We start from the raw sequence: 20,445 nt of genomic DNA on the forward strand, positions 1-20,445 counted from the left end.
GGGCCTACAGTAAAGATGGAGAGGGACGTTTCCAAGGGCAAGTAGTGATAGGACAAGGGGTAGTTTTAGATTAGATAAAAGGAAGAAATTCTATCTTCTGAGTGGGATGAGACTCTGGAATAGGTTGCCCAGAGAGGCTGTAGATGCCCCATCCCCAAAACTGTTCAAGGCCAGGTTTAATGAGGCTTTGAGCAACCTGATCCCATGGAAGGTGTCCTGGTCCAGGGGATGAAACTACATCACCTTTTAAGGTCCCTTCGAAGACAAACCATTCTATGACTCTGTATTTGTGACCCAGGGTATGGTTGGACAAAGAAAAGGCAACAAAACAAACTTCAGACATTAAAAAAGGATGTAAAATCAGGTTCTTACTTAGCAACAAACACTTGCAGCAAATCACCAATGACTCCCATAAGAATATAAAAATTACTGTGCATTTATTTATATTGCTCCTTTTAACCAAGCATCCACTTTAAAACAATTTAGCATTTCAGGAAAAGCATACATTTTACTACATGTTGCCCTATTTTTCTGCTTAGAAATCTCTGCTCATTTTTCTTCATTCAGTTTCATAGGCTCCACAGTAATGAACAGTTTGACAAGATAAAGCTCAAAAGACAAGCATTTGAAGGAGTAATGTGTTTTATCCCTGCTCCCCACCACCACACACAATTCTTTCAATCCAGGCAAGTCTGAACACTTTGAAGTATATATAAGGAAAAGAGTAGCAGGCAAACTGTAAGGCCATCACAGGCATTCAGTTTACTTAAGGGTTAGGTATACCTTGGTATTAGAGGATTAAAACCTAGCATCATAGGAGAGAATATTTAAGGTGCTCTCCTAGCTGAAAATTTCAAATGATTGCTACTGAGGAAATTCTTGAGAATTTTGCTATATTAAGAGCACCTTAAATGTTCCCTTCAGAAAAGAAAACAAAATCAAGACTCAAAAACCTAAGGTTTTCAAAAGTATAGAACAAATCTAAACTAGATTTTCTAGAAACTGAATGCTCAACATCTAAATTCTCAAGAAATGATTACTTTAAAAGTACATACTTTTAAGTTCCTGAGCACTGAAAGTGCTAGGTCTTCAACAGGTATGGAGCTTATAATAAGAAAGTTTAAAGACTGGACCAGATGATCCTTGGGGGTCCCTTCCAACCTGGCATCCTGTGATTCAACTGAAATTCAGTGAAGAATAACCCATATGCCTGTTCTGAGTATCTGTTATACCAAAATTGGTCTTGGTATCAACAGGATCATTCCAGTAATTATTAAAAACATCACTGAAGAAATCTGAAGAGTTTGGGTCACATATCACAAGACAGCACTTCTTCCATGGAAAGCAGGAGGTAATCTCAACTGATAACAGGTGCAGCACATGTTAAGAGCACGCATACAGGGATTTGCCAGACTAGTTAGCATGACATAAACTTAGTCTTCTAAGAGACAAGGACTAGGTTCCTGTACTTATTGAACTTCTCTTTTTCAGGTAAGAATCACAAGTAATTGGCTTGCAGAAGTATGCTGTCCTGTTCTGCAGCTGGTGGGTGTGAATGGTGATGTGACCGTTTTAGCTGATGTACTCTTCAATGGCAGGAAGGTGAAACACCGAAGAAAAGTATTGCTGTTGCTTCTGAAATTTACTGTTATTTCATCAGTTTCAACTGCCATCAAATTCTGGATTTAAGCACAGTCTGGAAGCTCTTGAAAAGGGCATTTACTGAGTGTGAGTTTTAAGTGACTTGTATTTATCAGACTTTAAGAAATGTAGTATTTCAGATGCAGAGTATCTTCCTGAAGGGTCTTTTGAAAGCATCTTTTTGATTATTGGTGCCTGCAAGAAGAAATTAAACATCATTACATTATGTTTTTTTATGAGCAAATAAGCTGACTGAAATGCTGTATTGAAATCCCATACCTCTGCTGGAAATCCATTGGTGAAGTTCTCTGGAAGCTGACCTTGTTTAACACTAGGCCACACCTGAAATTCATGAAAGAAAAATTTCAGAAGGTTTTTAGCAGTTGTATTTTGCATCTCACTTTGACCCATGTACTTTGCTGAAGTAATTACGAAAATAAAAATGAAAAACGATAAAACTTCAAAAGAAAGTAATTGTAAACTTCAGTTGTACTCAGTTGTTTTTTTTAATGTTATTTTCATACACTGTTGTCATTTTTTAAGCTTAAAAGCTTCACGTTCTACAATGATATGTTTGTTTCAGGAATCTTCTCTATTTCAGAACCATGATCCTTCTTTCCCTAACTTAGAAGTTGTGGGTTTATACCCTGTTGCCACTTTAATTAAAAAAAAAAAAAGACTAAATTTCATACTTTGGATGTTATTATTTGCAAGTGAAGCATCTGTGCTTCTTCCGTTTTACCTTGTTCAGTACCACACGTTTATTTCTGTGTCATTGTACCATATGCTATGTGGAGTTCAAAGCAACTACTATAGAGAGGATTTCCAATCAGATACTTTGAGAAAATGGTTTTGAGTAATCACTATTTTTTTCCACATGATATAGCATTCTGGGTAAAAAGAGCAGGCCACATTGTTCGCTTTGCTGCTGATAAATATAATCTATACTTGAAGAAGATGGCAGTCATATTCTCACACTTTGAGCTAGTTTTATGGATGCTCTAGCTTGGCTTAGCAAGCTCTTATAACCAGTATCCAGCAAAAAAAACCAACCCACATGAACATCAAACTTTACTATTCAGCAGTAACTTCAGGCCTGTGCCCCTACTGGCTGGTGAACATCACCCAAATCAGTTATTACTCAGCTCATAATCATCAACTTTGCCTTTATGTGATGTTCATTCAGGAGGGCTTTGCAGTACCAAACAATAGTTTATCATGCTTCATCAAGTGAAATTTTTTTCTAAGCTGATGGACTTTCCATCCATATGACTTCCCCACCTGTGTACACACATAATTTTTATGCCATGGAAACAAAAATAATTGCTGTTGCCCTTTTGACTGTAGACATCATGGGACTGTTGAGGTCTGTACAGTCAGCTGTGAGCAGGAACACCTTGTCTTGGGAAATACAGCAAAGTAGCTAAACAAAGCCAAGTTGAACCTGAGAGTTTGACACATTGGTTTGGCTTTCTTATATTGACAAAATGACCAAGCTGGCAGTGTTACAAGCTTCTGGTTCCAACCACATGCATTGTATCTTACAACTGTTTTAGGCAAGATATTGGGCAGCTACATCACTGTCCTACAAATATGAAGGTTTGAGCATATGAGTAATTACACTAATAATGTGCAAAACAGCAGGAAAAAGCAAGGGACACATGAAAGATAACTTTAAAAAAAAAAGTAACACTGATTTTCTCTTGAAATAACAGCTTTTTTTCAATTGAACTTACATATTGCAAATCACTTTTGTTTTCATTTTGGAAAACTACAAATATTTTATGGCTTTAATGGAAGCGTAATTCTTGGCTCCACTGTGCAGTGAAGACAAGAGCATGACAGAGACAATGTGCTTGTTTTATGCCAGATAGAATGTGGAATTCACCTCAAAGGAGGAAATAACCACATGTGCTCAGACTTTGGAAGTTAAATGAAAATAATACTTAGATAAGTAGATTACGTACAAAACTAAACTAAATATAAAAGGTAATAAACATATACATACATAGAACCAAACAAAGCTCAGACACCCCTGTGTACACATAGCCCAGACTCCCCTGGACAAAGAGCCCACAGGGCTGTTGCCAGCTAAAAAGGTATTATCTCCTTCCCATCCCAGCCACTGTTTCTTATCATAACCCAAACAGAAATGAGGAAGCCAGGCAAGCAAGGTCAGGAGAAGGAGACAGGGAAAAGAAGCAAGAAGAAAGGAAAAACAAGCTGTGCTTCAGATTGTACAGAGATTCTACAGAACAATGGAATAGGATAAATATATCATCTCTTCTGTTCAGCCCTTCTGGGACATCCACCTGCTGGACTCTTGAATTCTCTGGAAAACTTTTTATTTACAACGAAGACATTAGTCTTAAACCTGTAACAGACAGAATTTTCCCATCCACAATTTTTATTTAAAAAAAAATTAGAAAAATACTCCTTTCAAATACTCTTTATCAAAAGATTTGCTAGACACTATTGTTTAGCATGCTCATGCTATAATGGGTATGTCAATAGGACCTAAGTAGTATTTCTTTACTGCAGCTACTACATTTCCATCAAGTGATGAAGACATCAAGGGGAAAATGTAAATGGACAGTATTTCAGGTATACAGATTCCTTTTGGCATGCAGTCAGTACGCAATCCCAGCAGCAAAGCCAAACAATGACAGAGTTGGGTTTGTTTTAATTTAAAAATTACATACCTCCATTTTCTCCTGACAAAATAATGGTGAAAGAATTTCAAACCAAATTAATCCCAGTGCATAAATATCTACTTCCTTTCCGTATCTGTCCCCAACCTACAAAGATTACAACAATGTAGACATCAAATCCAAGTGGACAGCATTTAAAGCAAAATCTTAATAGAAAGTTCAACTGCAAAGCAACAGGACTGGCCCTATTTGATCTCAGTAGCTATATTAACTATTTCTGCTACAGACCTTTTAAATAGGGAATCTTCTCCCTACCTGGGGCCTGTGCACAGGACACCACAAGGAGATTATCAAAGTTAATCCAGCCCTTTGACTATTACCCATTGCTGGTAATCCAAGCTGGCAGTGATGAGACTGATAAGAAGGGCACCAGGACAATCAAAAAGAAATTCGAGGCTCTTGGTCAATTGATTGATGGAGCAGGAGCACAAGTGGTCTTCTGCTCAGTTCCCTCAGTGGCCTTTTCAGTAAGGCACAGGAGAGCCCACGTTATCAGCAAACGGCTCAAAGGCTGGTGGCAGCAGCGGAATGTTGGGTTCTTTGATCAAGGGGCAGTTTTCACTGCACCTGACCTGCTGGAAATAGGTGAGCTGAATCTATCTAGAAAGGGCAAAAGGACTCTGGCACAAGAGTTGGCAAGGCTCGTTGAGAGGGCTTTAAACTAAGTTTGAAAGGGGTGGGTGACAAAACCAGTCTCTCCAGAGAGGAGACGGAGGTAAGCTAGAGACTGGTGAAATCAGCAGCCCAGCTGAAGTGCATGTACACCAATGCAAGCAGTATGGGTAACAAACAAGAGGAACTGGAAGCCTTGGTACACCAGGAAAACTACAATGTAGTTGCCATTACAGAAACGTGGTGGGATGATTCACATGACTGGAGCACTGCACAGGATGGTTATAAGCTCTTTAGGTGGGACAGGCAAGGCAGAAGAGGAGGAGGGGTGGCCCTGTATATTAGGGAATCTCTCAGTGCCACAGAACTTGGGGTTAAGGATGAAAAGATTGAGTGCCTATGGGTTAAAATCAAAAGAGAAGGCTGACAAAACTGACATCCTGGTTGGAGTCTGTTACAGACCACCCAACCATGATGAAGAGGTAGATGAAGTATTCTACAAGCAGATGGAGGTCATCTCAAGATTGCCAGCGCTTGTTCTTGTGGGTGACTTTAACCTGCCAGGTATCTGCTGGGAACTTAACACGTCAGAGAGGAGGCAGTCCAGAAGATTCTCAGAGTGATGGAGGACAGCTTCTTGGCACAGCTGCTATGCGAACCTACCAGGAGTGAGGCCCTGCTTGACCTGCTGTTCTCAAATAGAGAAGGGCTGGTGGGGGATGTGATGGTAGGAGGCTGTCTAGGGTGCAGAGATCATGAAACAGTGCAGTTTTCAATATGCAGGGAAACAAGGACCCTTACTTTGGATTTCCAGAGGGCAGACTTCAGCTTATTTAAGCAACTAACCCGGAGAGTACCTTGGGAAGCAGCCCGTAAGAACAAAGGGGCCCAGGATGGTTGGACCTACTTCAAACAGGAACTCTTGAAGGCACAGGAATAGGCTGTCCCAATGTGCCAAAAGATGAGCTGACAGGGGAGGCAACCAGCCTGGATGGGCAAGCATCTTTTGAAGGAACTAAGGGAAAAAAAACAAGGTATATTGCCTTTGGAAAGGGGGGGAGGTAACTCGAGATATGTTTAAGGATGTTGTTAGATCATGTAGCAGAAAAATTAGAGAGGCAAAAGCCCAGTTAGAACTTAAACTGGCCACTTCTGTGAAGGACAATAAAAAGCATTTTTATAGATATATGAATGGTAAAAAGAGGGACAAGAAGAACCTCCACTCTTTATTGGACATGGAAGGGAATATTGTAACTAAAGATGAGGAAAAGGCAGAGGTACTAAATACCTTCTTTGTCTTAATTTTCAACAGCAAGACAGGAGGGCTTCAGGATAACTGGCCTCCTGAACTGGCTGATGGAGCCAGAGAGCACTACAGTCCCCCTGAAATCCATGAGGAAGCAGTTACAGACTTGCTGAGCCACTTGGATACTCAGAAGTCCATGGGACCAGATGGGATCCATCCTAGGGTACTGAGAGAGCTGGCAGATGAGCTGGCCAAGCCACTGGCCATCATTTACCACTAGTCCTGGCTCACTGGAGAGGTCCCAGATGACTGGACGCTGGCCAATGTGATGCCCATCCACAAGAAGGGCTGGATGGAGGATCCTGGAAACTACAGGCCTGTCAGCCTGACCTCAGTGCCAGGCAAGATTATGGAGCAGATCATCTTGAGGGCAATCACAGTGCACCTGCAGGATGGCCAAGGGATCAGGCCCAGCCAGCACAGATTTAGGAAGGGCAGGTCCTGCCTGACCAACCTGATCTCCTTTTATGACCAGGTGACCTGCTGGGTGGATGTGGGGCAAGCTGTGGATGTAGTCTGTCTGGACTTCAGCATGGCCTTTGACACCATCCCCCATAGCAAACTCTTGGCCAAGCTGTCAGCCTGTGGCTTGGACAGGAGCACTCTGTGGTGGGTTAGGAACTGGCTGGAGGGCAGAGCCCAGAGAGTGGTGGTGAATGATGCCACTTCCAGTTGGCAGCCTGTCACTAGTGGTGTCCCCCAGGGATCAGTGTTGGGCCCAATCCTGTTTGATATCTTTGTTGATGATCTGGATGAGGAGATAGAGTCCCCCATTACTAAGTTTGCAGACTACACCAAGTTGGGAGCAGGTGTCGATCTGTTAGAGGCTAGGAGGGGTCTGCAGAGGGACCTTGACAGACTGGACAGATGGGCAGAGTCCAACATGATGGCATTCAACAAGTCCAAGTGCCAGGTGCTGCACTTTGGCCACAACAATCCCATGCAGCACTACAGGCTGGGGTCAGAGTGGCTGGAGAGCAGCCAGGCTGAAAGGGACCTGGGGGTACTGCTTGACTGCTGGCTGAACATGAGCCAGCAGTGTGCCCAGGTGGCCCAGAAGTCCAATGGCATCCTGGCCTGCATGAGAAACAGCGTGGCCAGCAGGAGCAGGGAAGTCATTGTGCCCCTGTGCTCAGCACTGGTTAGGCTGCACCTTGAGTACTGTGTCCAGTTCTGGGCTTCTCAATTTAAGGACATTGAGATACTTGAACGTGTCCAGAGAAGGGCAATGAGGCTGGTGAGAGGTCTTGAGCACAAGCCCTATGAGGAGAGGTTGAGGGAGCTAGGGGTGTTTAGTCTGGAGAAGAGGAGGCTCAGGGGTGACCTCATTGCTCTCTACAACTACCTGAGGGGAGATTGTAGCCAGGAGGGGGTTGGTCTCTTCTCCCAGGCAACCAGCAACAGAACAAGAGGACACAGTCTCAAGCTACAACAGGGCAGGTTTAGGCTCAAGGTGAGGAGAAAGTTCTTCACAGAAAGAGTATTTGGCCAGTAGAATGGGCTGCCCAGGGAGGTGGTGGAGTCACCGTCCCTGGAGGTGTTCAAAAAAAGATTGGATGTGGCACTTGGAGCCATGGTTTAGTTGTCAGGAGGTGTTAGGTATTAGGTAATAGGTTGGACTTGATGATCTCTGAGGTCTTTTCCAACCTGGTTGATTCTGAATTCTGAAAGTGACTATAATTTCACACCAAACACACTAAAATTAGGACTGCTAAAGACACAGCATCCCAATTTATCTCACAAATAATAAAACAAATAGGAGAATTCAAATGCCACAGTTAACTGAGGTTCTAAATTAAAATTGAAATACATGTTTGGCAGCCTGGTTTAGCAGCATTCCTTGCAGCATGCAGTGTCAGACCCTGTAGGTTCTTGCTGACGGGTTTCTCCAGAATGCAGGTATTTTATACAGTCATACCAGGCAACTTAAAGCAACTTGGTTTAGTATTAAGATTAGGACTACAAATATCCAGTGCCAAATTTATAATGCAAAACTACAGAGCCACTAACACAGCAGGATAATTACCTGTTCTGGTGCCATATATGATTTTGTTCCTCTGTTCTCGGTGAAAGTCTCATACGCCATGGAAGTCACAAGACCGAAGTCGCCTATTTTTACTTTATCTTCACGTGATATCAATATATTTTCAGGCTGTATTAAAAATCAGAATCGCTATATTACCACAGTTTATCATCAGGCATCATCAGCCACAGAAATTAACACTAAGAAACTGATGAGGCAGGAAATAGAAAAAAGTTCAATTAATTTTTAAAAGCACATGCTAAATTTACAGTACTATGTACCACAGTAACTACAACTTTTTTCCCACTAGCTCAGTCATGATTATTATGCCTTAATACTCTTCAAATACATTGTGCATATAACATTTCACATCCAGAAGTACTTTTTAGTCTTCAGCCTTAGCCCTGAGAGTTGATACACTTGGGTAAAGCCTTTAGGCTCACATAGAATTGTAAATGGATTAAGTTTCCTAAAGAAGATAAATAAACTGCATTTCTGAATGTTATTAAAACCAAATAGCCTCATGCTATCTTTTACTTGAAGCTTCAGTGGCATGCAAGGCTAGGAGAAATTTAAATGTATCTCAGCTTGAACCTGATCTGCAGCTTTGATTCTGGGACATGAAGATCTCAAATGGACAAGCATCTTAGTTAGCTGCAGATCAAAGTAGGAAGAAAAGTTCCTAAATTCAAATGCTGACAGACAAGTTAGCAATAAGACTTGGAAGCAGGTTACATCCAGATGCCATGGATAAGAGACTGGGGCAGAGGATTCACAGGAATAGTAGAAAACAGGAGATTGAGCTGAGAAAAAAAAATAAAGTGGGACCAAAGGGCCATGAAAATAAAAAGCACAGAGAGTAGAAAGAGCTAAGAATTAATGGGCAAGGAGAGAAGGCTCTTTAGGTCTCTTTTTCTCAGGCAAATAGAGAAATTAGTGAGTGACTATTTGTGGCTCATTCCAGTATTATAGCAATAAGCTTGATATAAAACCTCTAGAAGATAATGATTCTACAAGTGGGCAGTGAACATGATCTGGAACTACACTGCAAATGCAAAATACAAGATACCAATTTCTGGTTCAAGAAGTCCATACATTTTTTGTTACTGGAAGTCTTGAGAGGAAGGGAACATGCATCAAGGACAGAACCACTGTGTCGTGCCTCAGATCTAATGGTCTCTAGGTGTTTGGCATTAGCCACAATGAGGAGAGTGACATCATAAATCAGTATTTAATGTGACCCACTACTGTTCTTTCTAGTAACATCACCACACTACTGACTTTTTCACTAAGTGATTTAAAACTCCTGTAAGCAACATGATAGCTGGCATATGAAGCTCTGAAGGCTTCCAACTTTGTCCTCTATAATCTTCATAATAACATAAAATCTTTATATGATTGTGCAGCTGCAGAGACTGAAATTCTATCCAAGAAAGCAGCAAACATTAGTATGCGTGCATGATACAAGAGCATCTAGAGTATGTTGTTGTCGAACAAAATATGTATTAAGATAGATAAGCTATCCCTTTACAATATGGAATGAGCAAACTTCCTAGATTAAACTTTCCACTTATTTATTCATTTAATCAAGTAAAGTTAGCACTTCTTTTACAATAGGCATTCTTGTGACCCAGTAACACATAATACACTGAAAATGCCTGTTAACTGATGACTGCTCATTGTTTGAACTACTGCATTCTGAGATCCTCCAGTTTACCCTCCAATTTTAGGATTAACTCTAGCCACTTGCTGAAAAAAACATTAATGAGTAGCAAGATCAGAGGAGACACACTACGAGGGTACATATTCTAGTCCTCATTTAGTCTATTAATTGACATTTTTCTGCAATTCAATTAAGCACTACCTTTATCTTTTTCTCTTTTTTTCATTACCTATCCTCCTTACCTTGAGGTCTCGATGAATTAACCCTTCAGAATGAATATAATTCACTCCTTTCAGTATTTGTAAAAATTTGTTTTGTGCCATCTGATAGTACTTTCGGTCTTGTCTGTTCTTTCCAATCCAGTCTTCCAATGACCCTTGCTCACAGAATTCCATTTGGATGAAAAGATAGGTATTTGTTTTGTCTGATTTCTGCCTGCAAAATAAATTTATATACCATATAGAAATTGGCAAGACACAGTTCCTCCCAAACCATCCCTCTTTAGCAAAAAGTTTTTTGTTAATTACTGCTTTTGGAGTTCCCTAAACAAAGTCTGCAAGTCCCTTCATTTTAAAAGATCATAGACCAATTTGTAGTAGATACAAATAAATAGATCTGCAAACCAAAGAATCTGTGCTCAGCTGCTACATATTCCTGGAACATTCTTGATGTTTTGCTTGCTTCCTTGTTCGCATTGAAAGCTTTCCAAGTGCCCAAATTCTGCTCCCCTCATATCTAGAGGCATGTCCTCTACAGAAAGGAATAGTACTGCCCTTGGTTCCCATCTTGCACTCCAGGAACTGCTGCAAGTTCCCTACGGGTATTCTCTATTCTGGTCAGCAAACGCAGCATTAACCTTCCCCTGTCCCTTCAAGAAGGTAGTATTGTGACCATTTTTGACATCAGTCTGTGAGTTAGAGAAACTCTTCAGAGAGTTGAAAAATCTAGATTAAGTATATTGACCCCATCGCCCATAGGACAGGCTGAGGCTGGAGATGGTGAGGGGAAGGACAATGTGAGGAGGAGGCAGCACCATTTTTTCCTACTTGCACTGCATGATCTGAGTGCCCTGGAATAAAGTCACCTGCGGCACTGAATGAACAAGCATTAAGTGGCTTGGAACTCCGTAGCCTGGGGGTCAGAGCACTAAGTGGAATTCCAGGCTGAGACCTCAGATTTGAGGACTTTTTTTTTTTTTGTCTTTTACACAGTAACTGTTCAATATAAAAATGTGTAAGTGATATTGAGACTCCAACATTGGTTGAGTTTTGACACAAGATTTTTTATCCCTCATTTACATATACTACAGAGATCACATCAAACATAACTTTGAATCCATTAATATTTTATGGATCAAGGTAAGTGTGGCATCCTATCTGGAAGCTGTGAATTTACAGCTAGCGGGGGAAAAAAGCTTACCACTGAAGCTTTGACAAGTTAATGATCTAACTTGAGAATAAACTCTCACCACTCTTGTCACAGAAGTCTTAGTATTTAAAGATTACCTCTAAATGAAAGAGCATTTAATTTTGTATTTTAGGTTTCAGCAACCAAAACTCTTTCAGGCACCATGGTTAAAATGCTAACTTAAAGGAAAAAATACATCATGAGAGCTACTGGCTGACCAGTACTTATTAAAAAAAAAAAATAAAGGAATTTGGCAGCCAACCGCAGATGGGGTTTTTTTTAGATTTTGTTATTAATTCAAGTCCTAAATTCTGAGTTCTGCATTCTTACATTTCTCTATAGATTCAGAAAGGAGAAAGATAAAATTACATAATGCATCTTATTCATCCACAAAGAGAAGATGCAAATTGATAATATACAACCTGCTCCTAAAAAGTACTGTGACCTTTTTTCCTTAAGCATGTAAGTATGGGTATGCTTCTGTATTTGTATAATGATTTATAACCCATCATCAGCCCCTTCTTTATACAACACAAAATTCATTATCCAAGTTTGAATGCAAATTATCTTGTAGTTACCTTGAGACTGGATGAGTTTCATGGTCATTACCTTCCCAGCTATCATAATAGCGCACTATGTTTTCATGCTCAAGTTTCGCAAGTGTTGTTACTTCACGCAATACATTCCTATTTGGAGGGGAAAAATGGAAAAAAAATTAAAATCAAAACAAGCCAAAACACAGCCCAACACCCAAATGCCATTTCACTACAAAAAATTAACACTAATTTAAAGACATGGTATCAAATAGTACAATACAGACAGTTTTACACCAATTCAGAAAAAGAACATAATACCCTCTTTCATACAAGTTCAAAACTGTAGTTACAAATTCTGTGGGGCTTATTTCATCTGCTCAGTTATTCAAAGTGCTAAAACGTTTTAATCACATTAGACATGAAAGTCCCACTCAGAAAAAAAGCTGCAAAAGGCAGATGGTTGCAATGCATCAGGTAGCCAAACACAATGCAGCAAACGCCCAATGTGTTCTTTTCACCTCCCTTAAGTTTTGTTTACATACATAGCAGTCAATGTAAATACTCATGAAGAACTATTGCTCCTTTTGGCCTGCACTTCGTGTTGAACATTGCCTAGTGAAGCAAGTTCAAACCCAGCAGCAGATCAGCAGTCTTTACTAAAAGATAGTCTAATGATTCTTCAAATATAGTTCTCAGAATTTAAATACAAATTAAAATAACATTTTTACCAAGAACACAATAATTTGGAGGACAGTTAGACAATATGAGGGACAAGTATCTCAAACAATTTGAAACTTTTAAAACAGATTACAATAAAAGAAATTCATTTTTTTCCAGCTGCTGATAAAATATACCACTAGGTACGGGTTACAGAAAATTACTTAAAAAAAGAAAAACAACAACTACAATCTTCATTCTCTGGTGATGTGTATAAAGGACAAGTAAAACAGTGTGAGAATAATGACTATGTGGTTCATATATAAAGCCTTCCCAATTACAAACCACAAAACACATTAATTTTTGTCTATTTGCCCTAATTACAGTCATTACACATTACTGATATCTAACTTTTCCATGCAACCTGTCAAAAGTAACAGTGCTGCTTTCAATGTTTTATCAGCAAGTTTTCTTCAAACACATCATGAAATATTAATAACCAGAGCACTAGTGTGTTCAAGGAAAGCAGAACATATACTACAGCCCATCAAACCAGAAAGAAGCTGTTGATGAGGCCTTCTACAGGCAGCTGGAAGTAGCCTCAAGATCAAATGCCTGGTACTCATGGGTGACTTCAATCACTCTGATATTAGTTGGAAAGATCACACAACCAAGCATAAACAGTCCAAAAGGTTCCTGCAGTACATTGATGACAACTTTCTGCTGCAGGCAGTTGAAGAACCAACGAGGTGAAGCTGGGCTTTGTATTAACAAACAAAGAAGGACTGGTTGTAAATGTTAAGGTTGGGGGTAATCTTGTCTGTAGTGACCACAACATGAGAGTTTAATATCGCTAGACAAAGAAGCAGGGTGATAAGTAAAATTTCAACCCTGGACTTTAAGAGGGCTAACTTTGCCCTCTTCAAAACTCTACTTAAAAGCATCCAGTGGGCTACGGCTCTAGAAGGAAGGGAGGCACAAGAGAGCTGGTTAATATTCAAACATTACCTCGTCCAAGCTCAAGAAAAATGTATTCCCTTGAAAAAAAAATCAAGTAAGGGAAGCAGAAGACCTGCATAGATAAGCAGGGAGCTCTTGGAAAAAAACTGAAAAAGGAGGTGTACAATATGTGGAAAACAGGTCTGGGCAATTGGGAGGAATATAGAAATATAGCCAGAGAATGTAGAGATGTGACAAGAAAGGCCAAGGCCCTCTTGGAACTAGGTCTTGCCAGGGAGGTGAAAGAAAACAAGAAGAGCTTTTTCAAATACATCAGTGACAAAAGGAAGAGCAGGGAAAAGGTGAGTCCACTACTGAATGATATGGGAGATGCAGAGATGGCAGAGTTGCTGAATGCTGCCTTTGCCTCAGTCTTTACTCCTAAGGAACCCCAGCCCTCAGCAACCCCAGTCTCTGGAAGCAAGGAAACAGAACTAGAGGGAAGAGGACACTCCACTGGTCAGCCAGGACTGGGTTAGAGATCACTTGTACCAACCGAAAACACACAAATCCATGGTCCCTGATGGGATGCATCCATGAGTGCTGAGAGGTGGCTGATACTGTTGCAGAGCCTATCTCCATCATTGCTGAAAAGTCATGGAGAACAGGAGAGGTGCCTTACAACTGGAAGAAAGCCAGTGTCACTCCAGTCTTCAAAAAAGGCAAGAAAGAAGACCCAGGCAACTACAGACCAGTCAGCCTCACTTCCATCCCTGGAGAGATGATGGAGCAGCTCATCCTGGAGGTCATCTCTAACCACATGGAAGTAAAGAGAGTTATCAGGACCAGCCAACATGGAGATCTTGCTTGGCTAATCTGATAGCCTTCTATAAAACCATGACCAAATGGGTAGACAAAAGAAGAACAGTGGATATCATATACCTTGACATCAGTAAGGCTTTTGATACTGTCTCCCATAACATCATTGTAGAAAAGCTCGGGAAAAGTGGCATAGATGGCTGGCCCGTGAGGTGGATTGAAAACTGGCTCCACAACAGAGTTCAGAAGCTTGTGTGATCAGTGGCACAAAATCAATTTGGAGGCCTGTGGCCAGTGGTGTCCCCCAGGGATCGGTACTGGGTCCAGTTTTGTTCAATATCTTTATCAGCGACCTGGATGAGGGAATTGAGAGCACCCTCAGCAAGTTCCCTGATGATACAAAACTGAGGGAGTGGCCAACACCCTCTCAGGCTGCGCTTCCATCCAACAAGATCTGGACAGGCTGGAGAGCTGGGTGCAGGCAAACCTCATGAAGTTTAATAAGGACAAGTGCAGGGTCCTGCATCTGGGAAGGAATAACAACAGGCACCAGTACAGGTTAGGGGTTGACCTGGTGGAAAGCTGCTCCACAGAGAAAGACCTTGGAGTGCTGGTGGACAGCAAGTTCTCCATGGGACAGCAATGTGCCCTTGTGGCCAAGAGAGAGGGCCAATGGTATCCTGGGGTGCATCAAGAAAAGCGTGTCCAGCGGTTGTTGGGAGGTTCTTGTCCCCCTCTACTCTGCCCTGGTGGAACCACACCTGGAATACTGTGTCCAGTTTTGGGCTCCCCAGTTCATGAAAGAAAGGAATCTGCTGGAGAGAGTCCAGTGGAGAGCCATGAGGATGATTAAGGGACTTGAGCATCTCCCCTATGGAGAGAGACTGAGAAACCTGAAGCTGTTCAGTCTTGAGAAGAGAAGATTGAGAGGGGATCTGATCAGTGTATATAAATATCTGAGGGGTGGGTGTCAAGTGGAGGGGGCCAATCTCTTTCTGGTGGTGTGCAGTAGTAAGACAAGGAACAATGGATACAAACTTGAACATAGAAGGTTTCACCTCAGCATGAGGAGAAACTTCTGTACAGTGAAGGTGATGGAGCACTGGAACAGGCTGCACAGGGAGGTTGTGGAGTTTCCTTCTCTGGAGACTTTCAAAACCCACCTGGATGCATTCCTGTATGGACTACCCTAAGTGATCCTGCTTTGGCAGGGGGGTTGGACTCAATGATCTGAGGGCCCTTCCAACCTCTAACATTCTATGATTCTCCAATATCAAATATGCCATTTTCAGCTTCACTTGGAAATCTAGAAACAGTTTACCAGAAATAATGGACAATTAATAATGAAAATTTCTGAAATGCTCCTAGGGTTATTAAAGAGATTTTTAAAAGTATTGAAACTTTCATTAATGTTATCCTAAAATTAAAAGAAGGAGCAAATATACAGTACATACTTTGTGAATAGAACTCGTTTGACTGCATAGGTTCTCTTATCGAGCTTTGCTGTTGCTTTGAAAACACTCCCAAAACCACCTTCACCAATATACTCTATATTTTCAAAACTCTTAAGGAATCTTAAAAATAGAAACAAACAAAAAAAGGTTAGATATATAACTTAAGTGTATTGGATACATTAAATTTACAAGGCATACAAAGTGATCCCAAGAGATCTAATACCTCTGCTGAAATATCATTCTACAGGGATCACTCAACACGTATAGAGGTCTCAATCATAATCTTTAAGATGAAAAGAAACAAGGGAAACTAACCATGAAAGCATGTAGGGTAACTACCCTCCTATCTTCACACAAATGACTTTTGGTTGTAAGCATTAAATACCATTGCATGTCAGTTGCTATACTATTATTTTAGATTTCTAAAAAGAAAAATAATATTTCAAATACCAATTTTCTTTCACACTTATCTTTTTAGACATAACTTCACATGTTCTATAGTAAATAAGCAAACATACTGTAATCACTGCATACAGATTTAAAAACAAACAAACAAAAAATCCTTCTTACCTTTCATTCACAGTGAATGGACTTTTATTCTCTTCACTGGTATTTGGGTCCAAGTCTGGCAATTTTGTATCTGTACCTGCCATCCTTTTCTCTTCCTTGTTTCTTGCATTACCAAAATTAGCTGCTAATTTTCTTTAACAGGGATAAAAACAAAACTTACAAGCAGTTTTTCTAATACAGGACAAGAAAAAATAAATGTACCTCCCTGCATTGGCATCCCTTTACTAGATGAGAAACACAAAGTGGTTTGCAATGTAGTTTATGGGAGATAACAACCTAGAAACAAACACCTACCTTCTGGATTTTAGGGCAGAACTTTGTGCACCCATCTACATGAAAAAGTAAAAACAAAAAAGCAAATAAAAAAACCTAATTGAGATATCCTGAATATTTTCACTGTACAAAGTTTCAAATATGCCTAAGAATGTATCTAGAAATTGTCTATCAACATGTTTATAACTTATATAAAAAAATATAATAAGAACAGAACCATATCTTGGCTAATTTTTTTTTCACATATGTATGACATCATCATTCTTCCCACAGGAAAATATGAGCTTAGCTTGATCCCCTTTCTTGGGAATACTGTCCATTTGGTCATCAGGGCATAAGTTGGGTCTACAGTAAATTACTAAATGGTTAACAGTAAGAAATTACTGAATATTCTTAGGAATTAATATTCTTATAAATATGCACATGTGTTTTCTAGTGATTAGTGGATAAGGGCACAAACTAATGCTCTACTCTGGCAAGAAGCTTGCTCTATTCAGAGTCTAAAATGTATTTATGAGGGAAGTCAATGTCATACTATACCTGAGAAGGTGAAGGACATATTGCCAGGTCTTTGATTTTTTCTACCAAATTTTCCTGTGAGTCTTCAAAGGAAACACCACTGTTATTAAAAGATAGAGTAGTTTTAGATGAAAGTAACACAATAATAATTTAAATGATTGCTAAAAAAAAAAAATAAAAGCATTAAAAGAAAATACTTTTTTTACAAGCAAAACCTGCAAAAGCATTAACAATCATGACTCCTGTAAACTACAAACCTTTGTGCTGGAAAGCTAATAAAACAATAACATTTTGTCACATACTCCTTTATTTCTATGATATGGTATCATGATATCTAGATACATGATATATATTCCATTATATCCTTTAATTAATTTAAATACAGATAGAGGTGGCAACACAGCCACCTCTAGCATTGTACATATCAGCTTCCTTTAGAGTTGCACAAAGAATGTAAAAGAAGTGGTAGAGGAACTATAGTCAAATTAACTGCTGGACACCAAAGGCTTGGCCTAGGGTTCCCACATCACAAATGAAAATTTATGCACATTCATTTTATTTTGCTAAACAAATCTTCCCTTTGGTCAAAATGGAGATTTATGGGGAATGAAATTTAAAAAAAATAGAAGACGACAGAATGTGGAGCACAGGAAAGCATCAAAATTGAATTATACTGAGTTCACAAGTGTCACAACAGGAAAATAAGTGTTAAAAATAGCATAAAATAATGATGCTGAATGAGGTAAGTTATTCTGTTTACATCGCAGTAAAAAGGCTTCTACAAGAACTACACAGCAAAATATATCAGAAAGCTCTAAAATGATTGTAAGCTGTATTTGATTTGGCTGGGATGGAGTTAATTCTCCCCAGAGCATCTTCCCAATGCTGTGTTTTGCAGTACTACAGCTCTGTGTTGATAACACACCAGTGTTTCAGTTACTGCTGAACTGAGCACCAGGGCTGTATTTTTCCAACATTTTCGTGCCCCAAGAGTACGCTCAGGAGTGGGCAAGGTCCTGGGAGGGGACACAGCCAGACCAGCTCAACCAGACTGACAAGAGAGTCATTCCATACCATATGACATCAGGTGAGATATATAAGCCAAGTGAAAGAAGGAAGTGTGGGGAGATTTATTGTTGGCATCTGTCCTCCAGAGCAACTGCTATGCATATTAGAACCCTGCTTCCCAAGAGTGACTGAAAGACCATCCGAAAGTAGAGAGTAACATCTTTGTTTGCATTTGCTTCCACGCATGGCCTTTGCTTTTGCTTTCCTTTATTAAAATTGCTTCTATTTTACCACCAGCCTTCTGTTATATTTTCCCCTGTCTCCTGTCCATCTAAGAAGAGGAGTGATAGAGTGGCTTTGGTGGGAATCTGGCCCCCAGCCTGGGCCAAACCACCATGTAAGATAACCCATAAGGACTCAGATAAAACTACACAAGTACAACTAATTTTGTTCCGAAGTCTAATAAATATGGGCTCAAATTAAATGCCTTTATGCTACAATAAAGAAACTATGACGGATTTCATTTATAACTAGATCACATAACCCTCTAAGATTAGTAAAAACATTTTGTTTGTTATCACATTATCAGTGAATGCAACTTACTCTGAGTCAGACTCAGGTGGCACTTGAGAGAAATTATCTTCACTACATGTAGAATGGCTATTAGATTTTTCAGTTTCCATCTAAAAAAAAAAATAAAGAAAGAAAACAAGAATGGTAAGAAAACCATGTGAAAAAAATGCCTAACGCAAAAGATGACATTTAAAGAGGGGGGAGGAAAGATCACAAAATCCTAAGCGAAAGTTGTTAACTACAATGAACATTCAAAGTCCTGCAGAAGAAAGGCACCTGCCTGACTTTCGCTCAGGGGAGTACAACAGGGCCCTGTCACAGTGGGTGTTTTCCCACTCATGTTGAGACATATTTGCAGAAGTAGAGCCTGGGATCTATTAAATATCAGGATAAGATTACCAGTTACTAAAAGCAAATGTTTTTACTTTTTACCGCATATGCAGTTTGTCCGTGTAGACAAGAAGATACACATAAGCTTTGGTACATGTAACCAGTAGAATTTAAAATCTGAGTCTGTACAAAAAGTCATTCAATGTTTTCAGTGTGAAAGCCCTGCAAAATCTGCATTACTAAATTGGCATCAACTAAAAAAAATCATCTTAAATACCTAGTAGAGGTTCTTCCCTCTCCCTTCCCCATTTTGTAAGAGCATAAATGTAACACTAAAAGCAACACCTACTATTCTTACATACCATAACCTGACAAAAAGTGAAAAAACTTCCAGGTTTATATTTCAACAATAGCCAACAAATTAACCCCCTTTTTTTTTTTTTTTTAAGTTCAGAAGCACTGATCCTTTGCTACTTTTTGCTAGTTACATTTTGTTTGTAACACAAACATTGCTGGGAATTAATAAAAATTAAAACCAAACTAAAACAGCTTAGATTTAGAATAATTCATAGAATTGTTTTGGCTGGAAAAGACCTCTTAGATGATTGAGTCCAACCATCAACGTAACACAACCATGCCCATTAAACCATGTCCCAAGTGCCATGTCCACACATTTCTCAAACCTCTCCAAGGACAGTGACTCCACCACCTCCCTAGAGAACCTTTCCCAATGCCTGACCACTCTTTCAGTAAAGACCTTTTTCTTAACATCCAATCTAAACCTCCCCCAGCATAGTTTCAAGCCATTTCCTCTCATCCTATCATCTGATACTAGGGAGAAGAGACCGACCCCCACCTTGCTACAACCTCCTTTCAGGCAGATGTTCTCCTCAGTCTCCTCTCCACCACAATAAACAATGCTAGTTCCCTCAGCCACTCCTCATAAAACTTGCATTCTAGACCCTTCACCAGCTTTGTTGCCCTTCTCTGAACACACTCCAGCACTTCAACATTTTACTTGTAGTGAGGGTCCCAAAACTGAATGCAGTATTTGAGGTGTGGCTTCACCAGTGCTGAGTACAGTGACATGATCACTTCTATACTCCTGCTGGCCATGCTATTCCTGGTACAGCGGAATAGTGAGGCCAGAGGTTCTACTTCAGGCAGTAAATTTCAGACTTTGATGAAAATGCAAAGAGCCACAAGCTCATTACACAGGAAAGTATTAAGGAAGGATGCTAGAGCTATAATATGCTGCTAATTAAATGGTTAACTTAAATACAACAATAAAAGAAGCATTGAAATTCATCACAAACAGATACTTAAAAAATACTTCTTTCCTCCCCCATACTACCTTCCTTCCCTTTAAACTACACTTCCTATAAGTTAGCTCATGTGTACTGT

At 39.9% G+C, this 20,445-nt stretch overlaps 1 protein-coding gene across 1 annotated transcript in view; it reads right to left on the reverse strand.

The window, feature by feature from the left end:
- Positions 1-1,148: 1,148 nt before the first annotated feature.
- EIF2AK2 (eukaryotic translation initiation factor 2 alpha kinase 2) overlaps positions 1,149-20,445 on the reverse strand; it is a 45,458-nt gene continuing 26,161 nt past the window's right edge. Inside the window, exons 6-16 of the mRNA XM_054392245.1 lie at positions 18,742-18,821; positions 17,152-17,230; positions 16,633-16,667; positions 16,339-16,470; positions 15,769-15,888; positions 11,942-12,049; positions 10,199-10,391; positions 8,297-8,422; positions 4,344-4,439; positions 1,921-1,983; positions 1,149-1,836 (exon numbers count right to left, since the gene is read on the reverse strand). Coding sequence (XP_054248220.1) covers positions 1,720-1,836; positions 1,921-1,983; positions 4,344-4,439; positions 8,297-8,422; positions 10,199-10,391; positions 11,942-12,049; positions 15,769-15,888; positions 16,339-16,470; positions 16,633-16,667; positions 17,152-17,230; positions 18,742-18,821 — 1,149 coding nt within the window. The 3' untranslated portion in view covers positions 1,149-1,719. The remainder of the gene's footprint in view (positions 1,837-1,920; positions 1,984-4,343; positions 4,440-8,296; positions 8,423-10,198; positions 10,392-11,941; positions 12,050-15,768; positions 15,889-16,338; positions 16,471-16,632; positions 16,668-17,151; positions 17,231-18,741; positions 18,822-20,445) is intronic.

The sequence above is a fragment of the Indicator indicator genome, chromosome 2 (genome assembly GCF_027791375.1).
Source record: "Indicator indicator isolate 239-I01 chromosome 2, UM_Iind_1.1, whole genome shotgun sequence".
NCBI classification, from domain to species: Eukaryota; Metazoa; Chordata; class Aves; order Piciformes; family Indicatoridae; genus Indicator; species Indicator indicator.